This window comes from Bubalus kerabau, chromosome 9 (assembly GCF_029407905.1).
Source record: "Bubalus kerabau isolate K-KA32 ecotype Philippines breed swamp buffalo chromosome 9, PCC_UOA_SB_1v2, whole genome shotgun sequence".
In the NCBI taxonomy this organism is placed as follows: Eukaryota; Metazoa; Chordata; class Mammalia; order Artiodactyla; family Bovidae; genus Bubalus; species Bubalus kerabau.
This window is the reverse complement of record NC_073632.1, coordinates 75,977,954-75,999,257: the sequence shown is the minus strand read 5'-3', so window position 1 is coordinate 75,999,257 and position 21,304 is coordinate 75,977,954. Positions and strand designations below refer to the sequence as shown.

The 21,304-nt window shown below is 42.7% G+C and overlaps 1 protein-coding gene across 4 annotated transcripts in view; it reads left to right on the top strand.

Moving 5' to 3' along the window:
* Positions 1-3,687: 3,687 nt before the first annotated feature.
* Positions 3,688-21,304, top strand: part of ARHGAP18 (Rho GTPase activating protein 18) — a 206,328-nt gene continuing 188,711 nt past the window's right edge. The window contains exons 1-3 of one of the 4 annotated variants that reach the window (XM_055535602.1): positions 3,688-3,966; positions 10,662-10,742; positions 17,014-17,089. In XM_055535602.1, the coding sequence (XP_055391577.1) occupies positions 10,691-10,742; positions 17,014-17,089 (128 nt within the window). In that variant the 5' untranslated portion in view covers positions 3,688-3,966; positions 10,662-10,690. The remainder of the gene's footprint in view (positions 3,967-10,661; positions 10,743-17,013; positions 17,090-21,304) is intronic. The other 3 variants (XM_055535605.1, XM_055535606.1, XM_055535604.1) reach the window with 3 other exon arrangements.

The window sequence follows — 21,304 nt, the reverse complement described above, 5'->3', positions numbered from 1 at the left end:
CCTGCCCTCAATCTTTCCCAGCATCAGGGTATTTTCCAGTGAGTTGACTCTTTGCATCAGGTGGCCAAAGCAGGGATTAAATATACAACACTACCCTGATAATTTGTATCTATCAGGTCTGCACAAAAAGTTCTGTGTCTTCCCTCCCAGTTATGAAATATTTGATTTGGTTACACTGAAATTTTAAGAGCTCTTTCAAATCCTGAAAGATGATGCTGTGAAAGTGCTGCATTCAATATGCCAGCAAATTTGGACAACTCAGCAGTGGCCACAGGACTGGAAAAGGTCAGTTTTCACTCCAATCCCAAAGAAAGGCAATGCCAAAGAATGCTCAAACTACCGCACAACTGCACTCATCTCACATGCTAGTAAAGTAATGCTCAAAATTCTCCAAGCCAGGCTTCAGCAATACATGAACCATGAACTTCCTGATGTTCAAGGTGTTTTAGAAAAGGCAGAGGAACCAGAGATCAAATTGCCAACATCTGCTGGATCATGGAAAAAGCAAGAGAGTTCCAGAAAAGCATCTATTTCTGCTTTATTGACTATGCCAAAACCTTTGACTGTGTGGATCACAGTAAACTGTGGAAAATTCTTCAAGAGATGGGAATATCAGAACACCTGATCTGCCTCTTGAGAAATCTGTATGCAGGTCAGGAAGCAACAGTTCAAACTGGACATGGAACAACAGACTGGTTCCAAATAGGAAAAGGAGTACGTCAAGGCTGTATATTGTCACCCTGCTTATTTAACTTATATGCAGAGTACATCATGAGAAACGCTGGACTGGAAGAAACACAAGCTGGAATCAAGATTGCCGGGAGAAATCTCAATAACCTCAGATATGCAGATGACACCACCCTTATGGCAGAAAGTGAAGAGGAACTCAAAAGCCTCTTGATGAAAGTGAAAGTGGAGAGTGAAAAAGTTGGCTTAAAGCTCAACATTCAGAAAACGAAGATCATGGCATCTGGTCCCATCACTTCATGGGAAATAGATGGGGAAACAGAGGAAACAGCATCAGACTATTTTTTTGGGCTCCAAAATCACTGCAGATGGTGACTGCAGCCATGAAATTAAAAGCCGCTTACTCCTTGGAAGGATAGTTATGACCAACCTAGATAGCATATTCAAAAGCAGAGACATTACTTTGCCAACAAAGGTCCAGCTAGTCAAGGCTATGGTTTTTCCTGTGAGAGTTGGACTGTGAAGAAGGCTGAGCGCCAAAGAACTGATGCTTTTGAAGTGTGGTGTTGGAGAAGACTCTTGAGAGTCCCTTGGACTGCAAGGAGATCCAACCAGTCCATTCTGAAGGAGATCAGCCCTGGGATTTCTTTGGAAGGAATGATGCTAAAGCTGAAACTCCAGTACTTTGGCCACCTCATGCGAAGAGTTGACTCACTGGAAAAGACTCTGATGCTGGGAGGGATTGGGGGCAGGAGGAGAAGGGGACGACAGAGGATGAGATGGCTGGATGGCATCACTGACTCGATGGATGTGAATCTGAGTGAACTCTGGGAGTTGGTGATGGACAGGGAGGCCTGGCGTGCTGCGATTCATGGGGTCGCAAGGAGTTGGACACGACTGAGCGACCGAACTGAACTGAACTAGAATCACTTCTAGAAAATGTCCCTAAATTAACTCCACCAATTTTCTAATTTGTCACCACAATTAGGACTCCCACCTGTGCCTTAATCTAAACTGAAAACAAGTGAAGACCAGTAATTGTGGAGATGTTTACAATTGTATAGATGGAAACAGCCAGTGTTGTCCTTAATCTTAAGGAATTCACAGCTGGTGGTAGGTAGGGCCTGATTTAGTTAAAGACAATCCAGAAAGTGTGAGATAAAAATATGCTTTGGAGAGGTGGGAGTGGGGGAAGTCGAGGGTGGGGCATGAGAGGGCTGAGTGGGGAGTCAGGGGGTTGGAGGGGTGAAGGAGTTGGAGGTTTGGGGTGAGGGGGTTGAAGGGGTGAGGGGTTAGGACTCTAGAGTCCAACAGCACTTGAGTCTTAAAGGGAGTGTGGAAAGTAGTCAGAGAATGGAGGACTAGGGAAAAAGAGGAAGAGAAGGAGAGAGAGAGATGGAGAAGAAGAGAGACAGATATGGTGGGAGATGGGGGGCGGGAGGAGGGGGGAGAATTTTCCTGACCTAAAGGACTGGATCAATAGGTCAAGTCTGTACCAAGGATTCAAGAAACATCTGACTCCCAGCTCAGCCCTATGTCCTGTCCAGACTCCCACAGGCCCAGCTTTCAGGTTTTAGCTCCACTTCAGCCATGAAATCCTCTTGGATTCACCCTCCACTGGCTAGTCTACTAGCCAGAACTGATTGGCTAGTAATTTTTCAAAATTAAATAATGGTATGATCTGCAAACATGGAGAGTCAATGTCCCTGATATCAATAGTAGCAGAGAGAACATGCTCTGGATTTGACTCCTTTTGGCCTGAAAGAGAGGAAAATAGAACACCCAGCAACACAAAAGGAAAATCCTAGTTAAAAGCCAATTTGCTTATGCATTTGGACACTTATGACAAAAATTAGTGTCATTGGGCTAAAAATGCAAAGCTGAGGTTGAGTTAGAATAAAAGTCACACCAAATTCAAGAACTTCAGCCTTCCTGAAAGTGCCATTTACAGAACTACCAAACCCACAGTTCATTGTCACACACATGCATTTATGAGCGTTTGCCATTCACCAAGCCCAGGTAAAAGGATTCACGAATAAGCAACATTCCCTGCTTTCACTGAGCTTGCCATCTGAAAGAATGAAATTTCAAAATGTTATCATAATACGTGTTAACATTTAAATTTAAAAACTGCACATTTATAAAACGCTTGTTTTTAAAGTAATTATCTGTAGGCAGATTTCACTTGTGTAGAGATCAATTAATTCATAGCACAGCTGTCTAGATTTTCAAACATAGGCAATTCCACACCTAATCCTTGAGATAATCAGTGATTTGCTAGGATTAAAACCCCTTCCATTCCTAGACCACGTACTTGACCCCAGAGGCAACCTAATGGTGCAGGAAGAGCCTGAAAGACTAAACATCACTGATAGCATCCAAACATCTCCATCAACCTACCAATCAAAACTATGTGCTAAGTGCAGTGCCATGTGTTCATCTGTCCACCCCAACCCCCTCCCTCCTTCCTCCCATACCCCCAACCTACCTCCCTTCCCCCCACCCCCCTCTCTGGATTTGGCTCATTTTGGTAAAGAACATCTTAGGGGACCCTCCACTCCCTCCCACCCACCCCATTCCCTCCCTCTCTCCCTCCCACCCTCTATTTGGCTTATCTTGGCAAAGAGCATCTTAGGAGGCCTCCCTCTCTTCCTCCCGTCTTTCTTTCTTTCTTTCAAAGGAGGATGGGGAGGAGTTCACCTCCCTATTCGAGAAATTACCTCCACTAAATCTCACTCTTGGCCCACCTCTTGGTTCTCAGATCAGGCAAAAAGTCACCGCGTGCAAGACCCTCGTCGGAGCCGAGCACGCTCCATAGCTGGGGCCGCTCCGCCCTCGCAGCCGGCTTTGGCTCACACGGAGCTCGGAGAGGCGAGGGGCTCGTGCGGCAGCTGATCCTGGTTCCTGGAAAGCTGACCTTCCCTGCCCAGTAACGTGCGGCTGCCGGAGCCTCAGCTGCAGCCGCTCTGCCGGCCCCGCAGCGCAGTCTCGTGCTCCTGGTCCTCGCGCCCGCGCTTCAGCCCGAGGCTCGTAGCAGCTGCCGGGTGATCCAGCGGAAATGACAAGCCGCGGTTCCCGGTGACAGGAGAGTGCGAGCCGCTGCTCTTCCGAGCAGAGAGAGGAGGTGTGTCGGGGAAGCAGCGCCCTGACAAGGTTCTCGCCGCGGCGGCTCAAGCTCGTCGCTGTCTCTTCACTTCTTGTCACCCGGGCGTTCCGCGCTCTTGACCTGGGAAAGATGGTTATAATAGTAACAAAGCTGGTGCACTGCTTTCGTCTCAGGTAAGGAGAGCGGCTTGGCGTGCTTTTCTCTGCTCTGTGCATGTGGTAACTCCGAAACCCACACTGGGAAAGGTCTTTTACCTGCTAAAGTTTGTTTTTTAACGAAGACTGAGAAAAAAGAGTTTTTGTGTGATTTTAAAAATCCTTTTGGGTTGAGGTTAAAAGTAAGCTTTAGTGTTCTTTCTTGATCTCTGTTTTTCTTGACCCTGTCCCTGACCTGCTTGGCAAAATTTCAGCCTCTGTTTGCAAGATGAGGTTAAGGTACTTTTTTTTTTTGGTTTCCTTTTTAAAGATTTCTGGGATATTCTAGGAGAGCTACTTTCCATATAGGCAAACGGATATTTTAATTGGTAGTCTTTTCAGGATGTTTATGATTTCAATTACAGCTGAGAGGATAATTAATAATATTAAAGTTGAACATCAGTTTTGAGCAGCATTGAACTTAAGTTGCCCGGAGGACATGTGCATCCTGTATGCAGTTACCTGGTTATTTGTGAAAACAAAACCAAGTTGTGGGGGTTACCCTTGAGAAATAGGAGCCCACAGATTTAAAGAAAAACAAAAAATTAGCACTCCTTCTGTCCTTTAGGTGTTGATCAAGAGAGTGTCTCCACAGCATTGTCAGTTCAAAACTAAAGAAACACTGCCAAAGTGTAGTTTTGTGGTTGCAAATTAACATTGTTGATGAAAACTGTGGAGTCAACATCTTTAGCGGACTCTTCATATAAAGAAAAAAATAGAGGTTTTCAAATATAAACCAAGAGCATTCAAATAACTGTATTTGACTATGCTACTAAACAAAAACCAACATGGAATATTAACTACAGTTTCAGTTACTATTAATTTGGTTGGAGGTTTTGCAAGAAAGCATCACTTTTTCAAGTAAATCCCAAATTAATAAGTGAGTAGTAGGTCTACGAGTATTGCTTAACACTTAGCAATTATAATCAAATGGGATAGAAAAATGTTTCCTTTATAGTCTAATATTAGATTTCTTTGTTTCCTGCTTAATCTTATCCTTTTCAATAATCCTTATTGATAATGGTTCATTTAAAATGGTAACTATGTGCTGTTTCTCTGAGATAGCCTTTGATGTCTTTTTCTTATCAAAACTAAAACCTCAATTTACAAATCTTGCAGTGATAAAGAGGAAAAGACAAGTAAATGCTTGATATTGAGTAGTGTGTGCTTGACTGAAAAAAAAAAGTTAGTCTCTGGATAGATTGTTGCTTATGAAGTCTTTTTTAATATAGTTCAGTGTTTGTGATGCATTCTCTTGTGGACCCATTGAACTATGAACAAGTAAACAGACTCTAGGCAGAAAGAGTGAGGATTCTTGCTTGTGCAGAGCTAAAATGTTGGGCTCAGTCATGTCTAACTCTTTGCTGCCCCCATGGACTCCCACCAGACTCCTTTGTCCATGGAATTTTCCGAGCAAGCATGCTGGAGTGGGTTGCCACTTCCTACTCCAGGTATTCCTGAGCCAGGGATCAAACCCTCATCTCTTATGTCTCCTGCTTTGAAAGTGGATTCATTCCCCAAACTCCACCTGGGAAGCCCTAAATGTTTGTTTCTATCTTATTCTGGAGGGATTGGAAGCCAGCTCCATTCACTCAAAACACTTGGTTCTACAGAAGGAACAGAGTTCTTTAAAGTCTCATTATTAGTCTGGGAGCTGAGAGAAAGCCATTCCTTCCTCCTGTTTTGGTGTAAATATCCCAACTCCATGCATTTTTAGCACCCCAAGTTGTGAGCTCTCAGCTGACCTGTACCAAGACAGAAGCCACCTGAGAACACTAATCTCTAATCTTTAGCTATTCATGTCAGCTGAGTTTGCAGATCCCCAGCCCAGGAGACCCTCAGTGGAATTAACTTAAGCATCATGTTTATAGCTCCCAAGGACCTATGGTTTTACTGAGGAAAAACTGTCTCTAAGGCCTGCCTCTGTTCTTGGTCTCTATCAGTGGAATAGTTTCTGGGAGGTTCCCCCAACTCCCCATTATCAGCAATGATCATTCTGGTTCTAGTTAGGTATTGCTGTTGCTGTTGCTGCTGCTGCTAAGTCATTTCGGTCGCGTCCGACTCTGTGCAACCCCATAGATGGAAGCCCACCATGCTCCCCCGTCCTTGGGATTCTCCAGGCAAGAACACTGGAGTGGGTTGCCATTTCCTTCTCCAATGCATGAAAGTGAAAAGTGAAAGTGAAGTCACTCAGTCGTGTCCGACTCTTCGCGACCCCATGGACTGCAGCCTACCAGGCTCCTCCATCCATGGGATTTTCCAGGCAAGAGTACTGGAGTGGGGTGCCATTGCCTTCTCCAAGTTAGGTATTAAGTTTGTTCTAATGCTAAGAACTCCAATTAGCAGTTGCCTAGAATGATACCGTAACAATTGATTAATCTGAAGAAGAAAATAGGAAAAACAAAGTCATTCCATCATTTGGGTTTTGAGAGACAGTTCTGTTTCTTTCTCTGCTGCTTTCTTCTCTTGTGCAGTCAGGTGCAAAGTGAGGATGGTGCTGTGGCCTCTGTTGCTGTCCTGTCCCAGCCTTGCTGGTATCTCTTCCATATGAGATAGAAAAAAGAAAATGTAATTTTTGGACTGACTTACAGTGGTTGAAGTCAGTGCTTGAAATATAAATTTCATTTGCCCTTTTAACATTGAATAGTACTAGAACTTCAGTCCCAGTGTGTATGTTTTCCTTGTCTTTTCCTTTATTGAGGAAGAACTTATATCTGCCCCTTTATTTCTACCATGAATTTTGAGGTAGATTCAGCCTGGTGGGCTGCCATCTATGGGGTCGCACAGAGTCAGACACAACTGAAGTGACGCAGCAGCAGCAACTAGTGTTTGGGGCTTCCCAGGTAGCTCAGTGGTAAAGAATCTGCCTGCTAAGCAGGAGACTTGGGTTCAATTCCTGCATCAGGAAGACCCCCCAGAGAAGGAAATGGCCCCACTCCAGTATTCTTGCCTGGGAAATCCAATGGACAGAAGAGCCTGGTGGGCTATAGTCCATAGGGTCGCAAAATGTCAGACACAACTCCATTGACTAAATAGCAGTAGCAACTACTGTTTAGGATTCGAACAAGGCTCAGCTGTCGTTACTGTTTCCCAAGTGGCTCAGTAGTAAAGAATGCTGCCAATGCAGGAGCCACAGGAGATGGGAGTTTGACCCTGGGTCAGGAAGATGCACTGGAGGAGGAAATGATAACCCACTCCAGTATTCTTGCCTGGGGAAGTCCCTTGGACAGAGCACTCTGGCAGGCTACAGTCGGTGGAGTCTCAGAGTCAAACGCGACTGAGCATGCACACAGCTGTTGTTTTGTTCATTCTTAAAACCTAGATCAGTATATGCTGCTACTGCTAAGTCGCTTCAGTCGTGTCCAACTCTGTGCGACCCCAGAGATGCCAGCCCACCAGGCTCCCCCATCCCTGGGATTCTCCAGGCGAGAACACTGGAGTGGGTTGCCATTTCCTTCTCTAATGCATTAAAGTGAAAAGTGAAAGTGAAGTCACTCAGTCATGTCTGACTCCTAGCGACCCCATGGACCGCAGCCTACCAGGCTCCTCCATCCATGGGGTTTGCCAGGCAAGAGTACTGGAGTGGGGTGCCATTGCCTTCTCCAGATCAGTATATACCCCCAAGTATTTTTTTTATAGAGGGACTGCATGTATTTTAATAATATGGAACATTTTCATCTATCCCTCATCAGATTTTTTTTGTAGCCGTCTGAAAAGAGCTAATCAACTATCTTGTACAGCCTGAAAGATGTTCATCCTTGTCCCTGGTTGCTTTTGATTTAATAAATGAATTTTCCTTTAATTAGGCTGACTCTTAGCTTTGGTTTTAACAACTTAAGGAAAGGAACATTGTACCTATACAGAACTAGAAATATTAAAACATTAACTGCAGTCTGGGCAAGAAGCCAGCAATATCAAACTAGTTCTAGGGTTGATATACTTGTGTCCAAAAAACCCAGGGAGTCTGTCATCTTCAAGGGCATAGTTAGTTTTTAGCCCAGCCAGCAATTTTCACCTTGTCATTTCTAGAAATTCAACCTGGGAATATAGATACATCCTAAGGCTTTAGGATAGTATTGTTTCTCTGTAACATTCTTTTCTGTGGAATAGTTCAGCAACGTGGGTTGGGGAAGGGGGGAGTAGGGAATGGGGAAGTGGAGGTCATGCTGATGTCTTTTGGAAGGTTCAAGCCTAGTTGGCATCTGAATATCTGTGTTTCTTGGAACAAATCATCCATTTTTCATTCCCTCCTCCTACATCTTTTTTTTTTTTAACTATTTTAAAAATGTACTTGTTTTTGGCTGTGCTGGGTCTTTCTTGTGTGCAGGCTTTGTCTAGTTGTGGTGCATGGTCTTCTTATTGCAGTGGCCTCTCTTGCTGTGGCTTTAGGGCGTGTGGGCTTCAGTAGTTGTGGTGTGAAGCTTAGTTGCTCTGCATGTGGAATCTTCCCGGACCAGGGACTGAACTGGTGTCCCTTGCATTGCAAAGCAGATTCTTAACCATTGGACCACCAGGGAAACCCAACTCCTCCTACATTTTTAAAGTTGCGTATATTATTATGTTTGAATATCTTGCTTATATCAATTTTAAAAGAGTTGTAAGCCATTGCAGAGTTAACCTGATGAATCTCTTAGAAACCTTCAATTCTAAAAAGTCACCTGGTAAAAGCATTCAAAAAAAGAGTCCAAACTAAATGCCCATTCTCTGCTTTTATCACACAAATGGGCAGTGATGATGGCAGGGCATGCTGAGAAGAAAATGCACAATCCTAATCACTTCCTCAAGCTCATCATAAACTTATTAAAAATATTAGTACTTGTTTGCATTGTATTTTTACACTGAGTGTTTTCATGTAGGTTCAGTTCCGTTCAGTCCCTCAGTCGTGTCCGACTCTTTGCGAGCCCATGAATAGAAGCACGCCAGGCCTCCTTGTCCATCACCAGCTCCCGGAGTTCACTCAGACTCATGTCCATTGAGCCGGTGATGCCATCCAGCCATCTCATCCTCTGTTGTCCCCTTTTTCTCCTGCCCCCAATCCCTCCCAGCATCAGAGTCTTTTCCAATGAGTCAACTCTTCGCATGAGGTGGCCAAAGTACTGGAGTCTCAGTTTCAGCATCATTCCTTCCAAAGAAGACCCAGGGCTGATCTCGTTTAGAATGGACTGGTTGGATCTCCTTGCAGTCCAAGGGACTCTCAAGAGTCTTCTCCAACACCACAGTTCAAAAGCATCAATTCTTCAGTGCTCAGCTTTCTTCACAGTCCAACTCTCACATCCATACGTGACCACTGGAAAAACCATAGCCTTGACTAGACGGACCTTTGTTGGCAAAGTAATGTCTCTGCTTTTCAATATGCTATCTAGTTGGTCATAACTTTTCCTTCCAAGGAGTAAGCGTCTTTTAATTTCATGGCTGCAGTCACCATCTGCAATGATTTTGGAGCCCCCAAAAATAAAGTCTGACACTGTTTCCCCATCTATTTCCCATGAAGTGATGGGACCGGATGCCATGATCTTCATTTTCTGAATGTTGAGCTTTAAGCCAACTTTTTCACTCTCCTCTTTCACTTTCATCAAGAGGCTTCTTAGTTCCTCTTCACTTTCTGCCATAAGGATAGTGTCATCTGCATATCTGAGGTTATTGATATTTCTCCTGGCAATCTTGATTCCAGCTTGTGCTTCTTCCAGCCCAGCGTTTCTCATGATGTACTCTGCATGTAAGTTAAATAAGCAGGGTGACAATATACAGCCTTGACATACTCCTTTTCCTATTTGGAACCAATACGCCAGCAAATTTGGAAAACTCAGCAGTGGCCACAGGACTGGAAAAGATCAGTTTTCATTCCAATCCCAAAGAAAGGCAATGCCAAAGAATGCTCAAACTACTGCACAATTGCACTCATCTCACACGCTAGTAAAGTAATGCTCGAAATTCTCCAAGCCAGGCTTCAGCAATACGTGAACCGTGAACTTCCAGATATTCAAGCTGGTTTTAGAAAAGGCAGAGGAACCAGAAATCAAATTGCCAACATCCGCTGGATCATGGAAAAAGCAAGAGAGTTCCAGAAAAACATCTATTTCTGCTTTATTGACTATGCCAAAGCCTTTGACTGTGTGGATCACAATGAACTGTGGAAAATTCTGAAAGAGATGAGAATACCAGGCCACCTGACCTGCCTCTTGAGAAACCTGTATGCAGGTCAGGAAGCAACAGTTAGAACTGGACATGGAACAACAGACTGGTTCCAAAGAGGAAAAGGAGTACGTCAAGGCTGTATATTGTTATGTAGGTTACTGTATTAAATAAACATTTGAGGCCTACACTTGCCTATCTTTCCCCAAATGCCTGAAATTCAACATAGACCCAAGAGACTGAGGTTTATCTTTGTTTTCCAAGCTTGCTTCTCTGGCTGTCACTCCTGACACTATCTGTTTGGTAGGAAAAGGGAGAATCTCTTTGAGCTCTTTCTTCTCCATCTGATAGGAAATAATGTCTACACAAGTTTGGAAAAGCCTCTCAGATCTTTCCCTCCCATCCATTCTGCTGGTTACTATTTTGGTTCAGTCAGCTCCTTCCATCTTTCACAGGCTCTGTTGAGCATTCTGTAGTACTCCGCTCTTTGGTCTTCTGTTTGTGCTACCAGAGTGATCTATTTGGGCTTTCAAAAAATTTAGGTGCCTGGCCATGATGGTTTCCAGATGACATGGTACAATGCCACACATCCAGATCATCTGTGAATTTCTCAGACGAACAAGGTACATCTCAATTTGCCTTCACTTTCTAAATTTATCTCCTTCCTTTTCTTGCTGTTTTACCCCATGATCTACCTGTGTTGATCTTTTGTTTCTTTAATATATTAATCTTGCGCCTGTATCTCCTGTGTCTTCTACTGTAATATCTTTCTCCATCTTCTCCAAATGGTGTATTTTATTCATTCCTGGAGATCCAGACCTAATTTGTCTGTTTCTTAGCTTCTCCTGAAACAACCTGATTAATATTAAAGCAGTTGCTTCCCTGGTGGGCTATAGTCCATGGGGTTGCAAAGAGTCAGACACGACTGAGTGACTAACATTTTCAATTTTTCTTTTTTTCTGTAGTCACTAAAATCATCAGTAGTTTTTCACTTCATGTTGATACTTAATATTGATTGTGTGCCTTTTGCTTGCCAGATACTGCATTTAGTTCCTGAAGATACAGGAATGAAAATATGCGGACTTACTCTCTCCATGAATGTCTAGTGGCAAGACACCTCCGAAGTGAGAGACTCCACAGGGTCAAAGCAGGATGCTGTTTGGGGTCCTCATTACTATTGTTATTACAGAATTTGGTCCTTTCTTTAGACTCGGCTTCTTTCTTCAGCCCTGTGGGTCCACTTAGGCAACTAGTCTACTTAATCTTTAAACCGTGGGCCTAGGTCTGTGAATTAAAGGGCCAGAGAGTGTGACTTATTGGAATAGAACCATCATGATTGGAACAAAAATATAGTATCAGATCTAACTGGCATTTTTTACTTTTTAAGGTTGCTCAACCAATAGTCCTAACAGATCTCTTTTCTCATTCCCTGCATATATTGTTTTTATTTTATTTGTTTTAGATAGACTTCCTTTTAGAGTACTGTTAGGTTCATAGCAAAATTGAGATGATGATACAACCATTTATTACACACCTAGCCTTCCGCATTATCAACATCTTCCACCAGAATGATAACATTTGTTACAACTGATGAACCTACAGTGATACCTCATAATCACCCAGAGTTCATACTTTACAACAAAGTTCACTCTTGGTGTTATACTTTCGATGGGTTTGGATAAATGTATGATAACACACAGGCTTCCCAGGTGGCTCAGTGGTAAAGAATCTGCCTGTCAATTCAGGAGACATGGTTTGATTCCTGAGTCGAGAAGCTCCCCTGGAGAAGGAAATGACAACCCAATGAGGTATTCTTGCCTGGAGAATCCCGCGGACAGAGGAGCCTGGTGAGCCGCAATCCGTGGGCTCACAGAGTTGGACGTGACTTAGCGGCTGAGCACACACAGCACATGATGACATGTATCTGTCATCGATATCATACGAGTATTTTCACCGCCCTAAAAGCACTCTGTGCTCTGCTTATTCATCCGTTTCTTCCCTTCCCTACCCCCAACCCCTGGGAACCACTGATGTTTTTATTGTTTGCAGAGTTTTGCCTTTTGCAGAATGTCATAGAGTTGGAATAACACAGTATGTAGTCTATTCAGATTGGCTTCATTTAGTAACATGCATTTATTTTCCCATTGTCTTTTCATGACCTACTAGCTCATTCTTTTTAGTGATGAATAATATTCCATTGTCTGTGGCTATACCACAGTGCATTCTTTCTAATTATTTTTGTTTTTTTCTTCTGTTGAACTTGGGTCTTTAGGGGGTCAAGGCTTTGGTTGGTTCCAGACACATTTATAGTATGCACCTAATTAATGGTTGTTGTGTGAATAAGTCATAGGTGAATATATGAGACACGTAATTTTTCTTTTTCTTGTAGTCTGTCCTTCACCTGGAAGCAGCTTCCAGACTGGATATGTTTGTGCTAGTGGGAGAGTGTGCATTTTATTTTGCTTTTTCTCTTTTTCACTTCTTAAACCCAATGGTCAGTAAAGTACAGCTCTTGAGCCAAATCTGCCCTGATACTCATTTTCATAAATAAAGTTTTAATGGTACACAATCATGCCCATTCATTTGTGTAATGTGACTGGCAGACTTGAGTGATTGAGAGAGAGACCATATGACCATTTGTGCTAAATATTTACTTAGCCTTTACAGCAAAAGATTTCTGACCCCTGCTCTAAGTGGGGAAGAAGCTAGAGTCTGAGATCAGCGTGGCAGAAGTGATTGCTTGAGGGGACTTTTCCAAAGTATCAGCTGTTAGATCCTTCAGTTCAGTTCAGTCGCTCAGTCATGTCCGACTCTTTGCGACCCCAGGGACTGCAGCATGCCAGGCCTCCCTGTCCATCACCAACTCCCAGAGTTTACTCAAATTCATGTCCATCGAGTCAGTGATGCCATGCAACCATCTCATCCTCTGTCATCCCATTCTCCTCCTGCCCTCAATCTTTTCCAGCATCAGGGTCTTTTAAAATGAGTCAGCTCTTCACATCAAGTGACCAAAGTATTGGAGTTTCAGCTTCAACATCAGTCCTTCCAATGAATATTCAGGACTGGTTGGATCTGCTTGCAGTCCAAGGGATTCTCAAGAGTCTTCTCCAACACCACAGTTCAAAGGCATCAATTCTTCGGCACTCCGTTTTCTTTATGGTCCAACTCTCACATCCATACAGGACCACTGGAAAAACCATAGCCTTGACTAGAGGGACCTTTGTTGGCAAAGTAACATCTCTGCTTTTTAATATATTGTCTAGGGTGGTCATAACTTTTCTCCCAAGGAGTAAGCATCTTTTAATTTCATGGCTGCAATCACCATCTGCAGTGATTGTGGAGCCCCCCCAAAATAAAGTCTGCCACTATTTCCACTGTTTCTCCATCTATTTGCCATGACGTGATGGGACCATGTTAGATACTTATATGGAATAATATGTTTCTGAGATTTATTTTGATTAGTGTTGCAGGTAGAAACTATAAAAACAGATCTGGTGAAAGATCTGATTGCTTTGTTTTACTAATCACAAGAGAGATGCTTTTGACCCAAGCCAATTTTAAAACTTTAACATGAATCAGAATCACCTGGAGGGCTTGTTCAAATGCAGAGTGTTTTCCCTCCCCTGAGTGAACTCCTAATTCAGTAGCCTTGGGTGATGCTCCAGAAGCTGTATTGAGACAGGTTCCTGGATGCTGCTGATGCTGTTGATCTGGGGACCACACTTTCAGAACCATTAGTTCAGAGCTGTGATTCTGAGCCTCAGTTGCATCTCAGGACCATCTAGGGAGTTAAATTTTTTTTTTTTAATAAAACATACTTGGCCTCACCCCAAACTTACAAATCAATCCCCAGAGTTTGTCTGTATTTTAAAAAGAGTAATTCTGAAGAATAATCATCTTGCTTTTAGAACTGTCATGTGGGCTTTGCTGGCTAAGGTGTACATGAGCTGTTTTGATGACAAACATTGTTTACAGTAAGTTCTAAAAAATTACATCCAGGTATCATTCCTTTCTTAGTTTTAAGTAAAACTAAACTGGAATACTGTATGTATATTACATTTGTCAGTGGACTGCAGAAAAATTATAGTCTAAAAAGTGCACTCAATTCAGCAGAGTTCCTTTTTTCTTACTAACTTTGGGAAGTATTTGTAAATTTTGTTTTTTCACTGTGTAAAATTAGTTGCAATTCTATACTTAATAATTTCCCTTAAAATGAGTGAGGGTAACCAACAAGGACCCACTATGTAGCACAGGGAACTGTTCTCAATATTTTATAATAACCTATAAGGGAAAATCAGAGATACCAAAGGAACATTTCATGCAAAAATGAGCTCGATAAAGGACAGAAATGGTGTGGACCTAACAGAAGCAGAAGATATTAAGAAGAGATGGCAAGAATACACAGAAGAACTGTACAAAAAAGATCTTCATGACCCAGATAATCATGATGGTGTGATCACTGACCTAGAGCCAGACATACTGGAATGTGAAGTCAAGTAGGCCTTAGAAAGCCTCACTACGAGCAAAGCTAGTGGAGGCGATGGAATTCCAGTTGAGCTATTCCAAATCCTGAAAGATGATGCTATGAAAGTGCTGCACTCAATATGCCAGCAAATTTGGACAACTCAGCAGTGGCCACAGGACTGGAAAAGGTCAGTTTTTATTCCAATCCCAAAGAAAGGCAATGCCAAAGAATGCTCAAACTACCGCACAACTGCACTCATCTCACACGCTAGTAAAGTAATGCTCAAAATTCTCCAAGCCAGGCTTCAGCAATATGTGAACCGTGAACTTCCTGATGTTCAAGCTGGTTTTAGAAAAGGCAGAGGAAACAGAGATCAAATTGCCAACATCCGCTGGATCATGGAAAAAGCAAGAGAGTTCCAGAAAAGCATCTATTTCTGCTTTATTGACTATGCCAAAGCCTTTGACTGTGTGGATCACAATAAACTGTGGAAAATTCTGAAAGAGATGGGAATACCAGAACACCTGATCTGCCTCTGGAGAAACCTGTATGCAGGTCAGGAAGCAACAGTTCGAACTGGACATGGAACCACAGACTGGTTCCAAATAGGAAAAGGAGTACGTCAAGGCTGTATATTGTCACCCTGTTTATTTAACTTATATGCAGAGTAAATCATGAGAAACACTGGACTGGAAGAAACACAAACTGAAATCAAGATTGCCAGGAGAAATCTCAATAACCTCAGATATGCAGATGACACCACCCTTATGGCAGAAAGTGAAGAGGAACTAAAAAGCCTCTTGATGAAAGTGAAAGTGGAGAGGGAAAAAGTTGGCTTAAAGCTCAACATTCACAAAACGAAGATCATGGCATCCGGTCCAACCACTTCATGGGAAATAGATGGGGAAACAGTGTAAGACTTTATTTTTCTGGGCTCCAAGATCACTACAGATGGTGACTGCAGCCATGAAATTAAAAGATGCTTACTCCTTGGAAGGAAAGTTATGACCAACCTAGAGAGCATATTGAAAAGCAGAGACATTACTTTGCCAACAAAGGTCCGTCTAGTCAAGGCTATGGTTTTTCTGTGGTCATGTATGGATGTGAGAGTTGGACTGTGAAGAAGGCTGAGCACTGAAGAATTGATGCTTTTGAACTGTGGTGTTGGAGAAGACTCTTGAGAGTCCCTTGGACTGCAAGGAGATCCAAACAGTCCATTCTGAAGGAGATCAGCCCTGGGATTTCTTTGGAAGGAATGATGCTAAAGCTGAAACTCCAGTACTTTGGCCACCTCATGCGAAGAGTTGACTCATTGGAAAAGACTCTCATGCTGGGAGGGATTGGGGGCAGGAGAGAAGGGGACGACAGAGGATGAGATAGCTGGATGGCATCACTGACTCAATGGACATGAGCCTGAGTGAACTCCGGGAGTTGGTGATGGACAGGGAGGCCTGGCGTGCTGTGATTCATGGGGTTGCAAAGAGTCGGACATGACTGAGCGACTGATCTGATAAGGGAAAAGAGTCTGAAAGAGTATATCTGTATAGCTACTACCTGTCTGTCTATCTGAATCACTTTGCTGTACACCTGAAAGTAACACAACATTGTAAATTAGCTATACTTCAATACTGGGTTGGGGAGTCATGAACAGCTCACATTCTGCCATCCTTCCATGGTTTCACTGTAGCAGGTTTAAATGTTCAAGTGCTCTCTAAAAATGGCTAGAAATAGCCCAAGAGGTCTTCTTTCCGGCTTTTCCTCCTCTCTCTTCGGAGAGAAAGCATCCCTTACCATCTGGGTAGGTATTTTTTTAAACAAAATAAAATCCTGTTGCTCTGTACATGCTTTTGTTTAGAGATTTTGTTTCCCCTCTACTGCCATTTCCACATACTATATCGCTGTATTCATTTTAATTTTGTTGATTGCTATTTGTAATGTTCTGAAGCTGAGTATTATGTCAGAATACAAATAAGGCAAAACAACCATGAAATAGTAAATGTCTAAGAAACAATTATTTGGCACTTTGGCTGCTAATGTAGTTTACCTCAACCATCGGGAGCCACACAAAGAACTCCTAAGCCCTGTATTTAGGAAGAGTGAGCATTGCAGTCATGTTTTTGGTCTGCAGTTAAAAAAAAATTTTTCTTTGACCTTAAAAGGGTAGGAATAAATACAAAGATTTGAGTTTATGGATCCCCAAATCCATACAAGAAAATAGCCATCAACTTCAACTACATAATTTTGCATATGGAATCATGATGATTACTAACATGAAGTGTCAGAATATGAGTTTGACAAATAGCTTTATAAAAATCATGTACTAACGTATGGAAGAACTAATTTGTTAAAGGAATTTGAATTTGAAGTCAGCTGTCTTGAGTGAAAATTCTCACTTTTTTTTTTTTTTTTTTTTTTTTGCATTTCATTAGGAGATGGATGCAGAGAAGGCAATGGCACCCCACTCCAGTACTCTTGCCTGGAAAACCCCATGGATGGAGGAGCCTGGTAGGCTGCAGTCCCTGGGGTCGCTAAGTCGGACACGACTGAGCAACTTCACTTTCACTTTTCACTTTCACGCATTGGAGAAGGAAATGGCAACCCACTCCAGTGTTCTTGCCTGGAGAATCCCAGGGACGGGGGAGCCTGGTGGGCTGCCGTCTATGGGGTTGCACAGAGCCGGACATGACTGAAGTGACTTAGCAGCAGGAGATGGATGAGGAAGTACTTAGGAGCTATTGTGAGTTACATAGAAATGAAGAACTTTTATTCTTTCCTTTTCATGAAGCCATGGAAGTCACTTGCTTACGCCTAAGTCAGCTCTACAAAGGGGGCTTTTATTTGTAAGGGCTCATAGTTACAGCTTCTAGAAGGCAGTAGCACCCAGGAAAACCCCAAAGTAATAAAAGATGTTAATCCATTACTCTGTGTTGTTCTTATTTGAGCATGATCATTGGAAGAGTCAGGGCTAGTTATTCAACTAGAAAAACTGATTGAAATAGAGACTCTTTCTTAACTTTTTGAATTTCATTTCTCAAGTGGGAATGTTCTAGATTTCTCTTTTATACATAAGCAGGGCCAGTGTTGTGACCATTGCTGAGGGCTCTCCTTGTTTTGAGAGCAAAACAAAGTACTTCTTGTTGCTATTAGTCGTGCTCATAGGAATGTTGTTTAGGTCAGTGGGTTTCCAAAATGAACATGCTTTGCCCACGCTCAGATGGGCCTTGTGCTAGTTTAATGCTCTGCCGTCACTGTCTTGAAGCGCTTAATAAATATTTTCTGAACAAGGGGCCCCGTGTTTTTATTTTGCACTGGATCCCATAACTAACACAGTCAGTCCTGGCAACAGGAATGGGATCTTATTCATCTTTTGTTTCCCTGCAAATTTTCAGCATTGTGCTGGATGCACAGATGAGTGAATGAATGAATGAGTGCCTCCTTTATTCCGAGAACAAAACAAAATAGTTTTGTTGCTTCCTGCATTGCTGATAGGAATATGGTTTAGATGAATGGGTTCCCAAAGTGAATCTACTACAGATATGGTGAGGTGGATGGTTGAGTGGTGGGTAGAAGCGGCAGTGAATAAAATTCTTTAAACTTTTAATGAACACAGATTCTCTTCATCTTCCTGGATCAAAATTCCCTGAGAATAAAGGCCAGGAATCTATGCCTTTAAAAAACTCCTCAGGTCCTCTCGTACATGGCAAGGACTGTGATCTTCTCTCAGGGAGCTCTGCAAGGCAAGGCCTGTAGGTCTGAATCCAACTGTGGATGTGGGTTTCTGGCTTGTCAAGACTGTCAAGAAAAAGACCTGTTTCAAGGACATCAAGTATAATTTAGAGGACAGTGGGGTATAACCAGGCTAAGAATTAGCACAACACTCCCAAGCCCAAGATGATCCTGTGTGATAGCTATGGGGCTACCATTTGTCCCATCCCTTCTACACCCATTGGAAGGAGTATGAGAGTCTATGAGGTTTATGCTCCCAAAGCATGAGGTGAAGGTTGGCATTACAAACCATGCTGTAGCATAAAGCACCAGCCTGCTACAGCCTGCTGGAAAGGTGAGATCTACTTCTAAGTAGTGGGCAGAGAGGTAAATAAGACGACAACTAACAGGAATAAAAATTATCCAGAAATAGAAAGTAATTTTTCAACTACCTGCATGATTTACTTTTATTACGTCAGTTCAGTTCAGTCATTAAGTTGTGTACGACTTTTTGCAGCTCCATGAACTGCAGCATGCCAGGCCTCCCTGGCCACCACCAACTCCTGGAGCCTACACAAACTCATGTCCATTGAGTTGGTGATGCTATTCAACCATCTCATCCTCTGTCATCCCCTTCTCCTCCTGCCCTTAATCTTTCCCAGCATTAGGGTCTTTTCAAATGAGTCAGCTCTTCACATCAGGTGACCAAAGTATTGGAGTTTCAGCTTCAACATCAGTCCTTCCAATGAATATTCAGGACTGGTTGGATCTGCTTGCAGTCCAAGGGATTCTCAAGAGTCTTCTCCAACACCACAGTTTAAAAGCATCAATTCTTCGGTGCTCAGCTTTATTTATGGTCCAACTCTCACATCCATACATGACCACTGGAAAAACCATAACCTTGACTAGAGGGACCTTTGTTGACAAAGTAATGTCTCAGCTTTTTAATATGCTGTCTGCTGCTGCTGCTAAGTCACTTCAGTTGTGCCCGACTCTATGCGACCCCATAGATGGCAGTCCACCAGGCTCCCACGTCCCTGGGAGTCTCCAGGAAAGAACACTGGAGTGGGTTGCCATTTCTTTCTCCAATGCATGAAAGTGAAAAGTGAAAGTGAAGTCGCTGTCTAGGTTGGTCATAACTTTCCTTCCAAGGAGTAAGCGTCTTTTAATTTCATGGCTGCAGTCACCATCTGCAGTGATTTTGGAGCCCAGAAAAATAAAGTCTGACACTGTTTTCACTGTTTCCCCATCTATTTCCCATGAAGTGATGGGACCAGATGCCATGATCTTCGTTTTCTGAATGTTGAGCTTTAAGCCAACTTCTTCACTCTCCTCTCTCACTTTCATCAACAGGCTTTTGAGTTCCTCTTCACTTTCTGCCATAAGGGTGGTGTCATCTGCATATCTGAGGTTATTGAGATTTCTCCCGGCAATCTTGATTCCCACTTGTGCTTCATCCAGTCCAGCATTTCTCATGATGTACTCTGCATAGAAGTTAAATAAGCAGGGTGACAATATAGAGCCTTGACGTACTCCTTTTCCTATTTAGAACCAGTCTGTTGTTCCATGTCCAGTTCGAACTGTTGCTTCCTGACCTGCATATAGGTTTCTCAAGAGGCAGGTCAGGTGGTCTGGTTTTCCTATTTATTTTAGAATTTTCCACAGTTCATTGTGATCCACGCAGTCAAAGGCTTTGGCATAGTCAATAAAGCAGAAATAGATGTTTTTCTGGAACTCTCTTGCTTTTTCCGTGATCCAGCAGATGTTGGCAATTTGATCTCTGGTTTCACTGCCTTTTCTAAAACCAGCTTGAACATCTTGAAGTTCATGGTTCACATATTGCTGAAGCCTGGCTTGGAGAATTTTGAGCATTACTTTACTAGCATGTGAGATGAGTGCAATTGTGCAGTAGTTTGAGCATTCTTTGGCATTGCCTTTCTTTGGGATTGGAATGAACACTGCCCTTTTCCAGTCCTGTGGCCACTGCTGAGTTTTCCAAATTTGCTGGCCTATTGAGTGCAGCACCTTCACAGCATCATCTTTTAGGATGTGAAATAGCTCAACTGGAATTCCATCACCTCCACTAGCTTTGTTCATAGTGATGCTTCCTAAAGACCACTTGACTTCACATTCCAGTATGTCTGGCTCTAGGTCAGTGATCACACCATCGTGATTATCTGCATCATGAAGATCTTTTTTGTACAGTTCTTCTGTGTATTCTTGCCACCTCTTCTTAATATCTTCTGCCTCTGTCAGGTTCATACCATTTTTGTCCTTTATTGAGCCCATCTTTGCATGAAATGTTCCCTTGGTACCTCTAATTTTCTTGAAGAGATCTCTAGTCTTTCCCCTTCTATTGCTTTCCTCTATTTCTTTGCATTGATCTTATTACTTAGTAAATATATTTTCCCAGCATCTATCATGTGTCAGATATTATGTCAGGCACTAGGCTACAGGGGTGACAAAAAGGGTTAATCCTTGATGTCATGGAACCTGAATTCTGATGGGGTGAGAGAGACCTTTGCTAAACATGTCAGAGTTATGAGTGCTGTGAAGAGAATGTGATAGTGTGTGTGAAAGGTTACGGATCTCGCAGTGGGTGAGCAGGGATGTCAACTTCTCTTCCTTCCATACCAAATGTAGTTGCTACACTAATGTGTGAACTTGTCAAGAACTCGGTTCCCTTAGCCTTAGGAACCAAGGTGGGGTTCGCCTTCTTGGCCAGGCCATTGAACAGTCCAGTTGTACAGAGTGATTTGGGAGTGTTTAGACTGACTTTAGTGCTAGTATGTCAGTACCATAACAGCAGGTAGCTCCTTTCCAGTTGTTGGATGTGTTGATTGAATGCTAACAGTGAGAGGTTAAACTAACATTATTGTCTTCGTTTTCCTAATAAATACATCTGGCTGGCTTGAGGAAGATAAAAACAAAATACTAAGCAGGTGATGTTTTTGGTCTGCTAATACTTAGGTTGACTTTTGGCAGATTTCCCCCTTATTTTATATTTACTGAAAT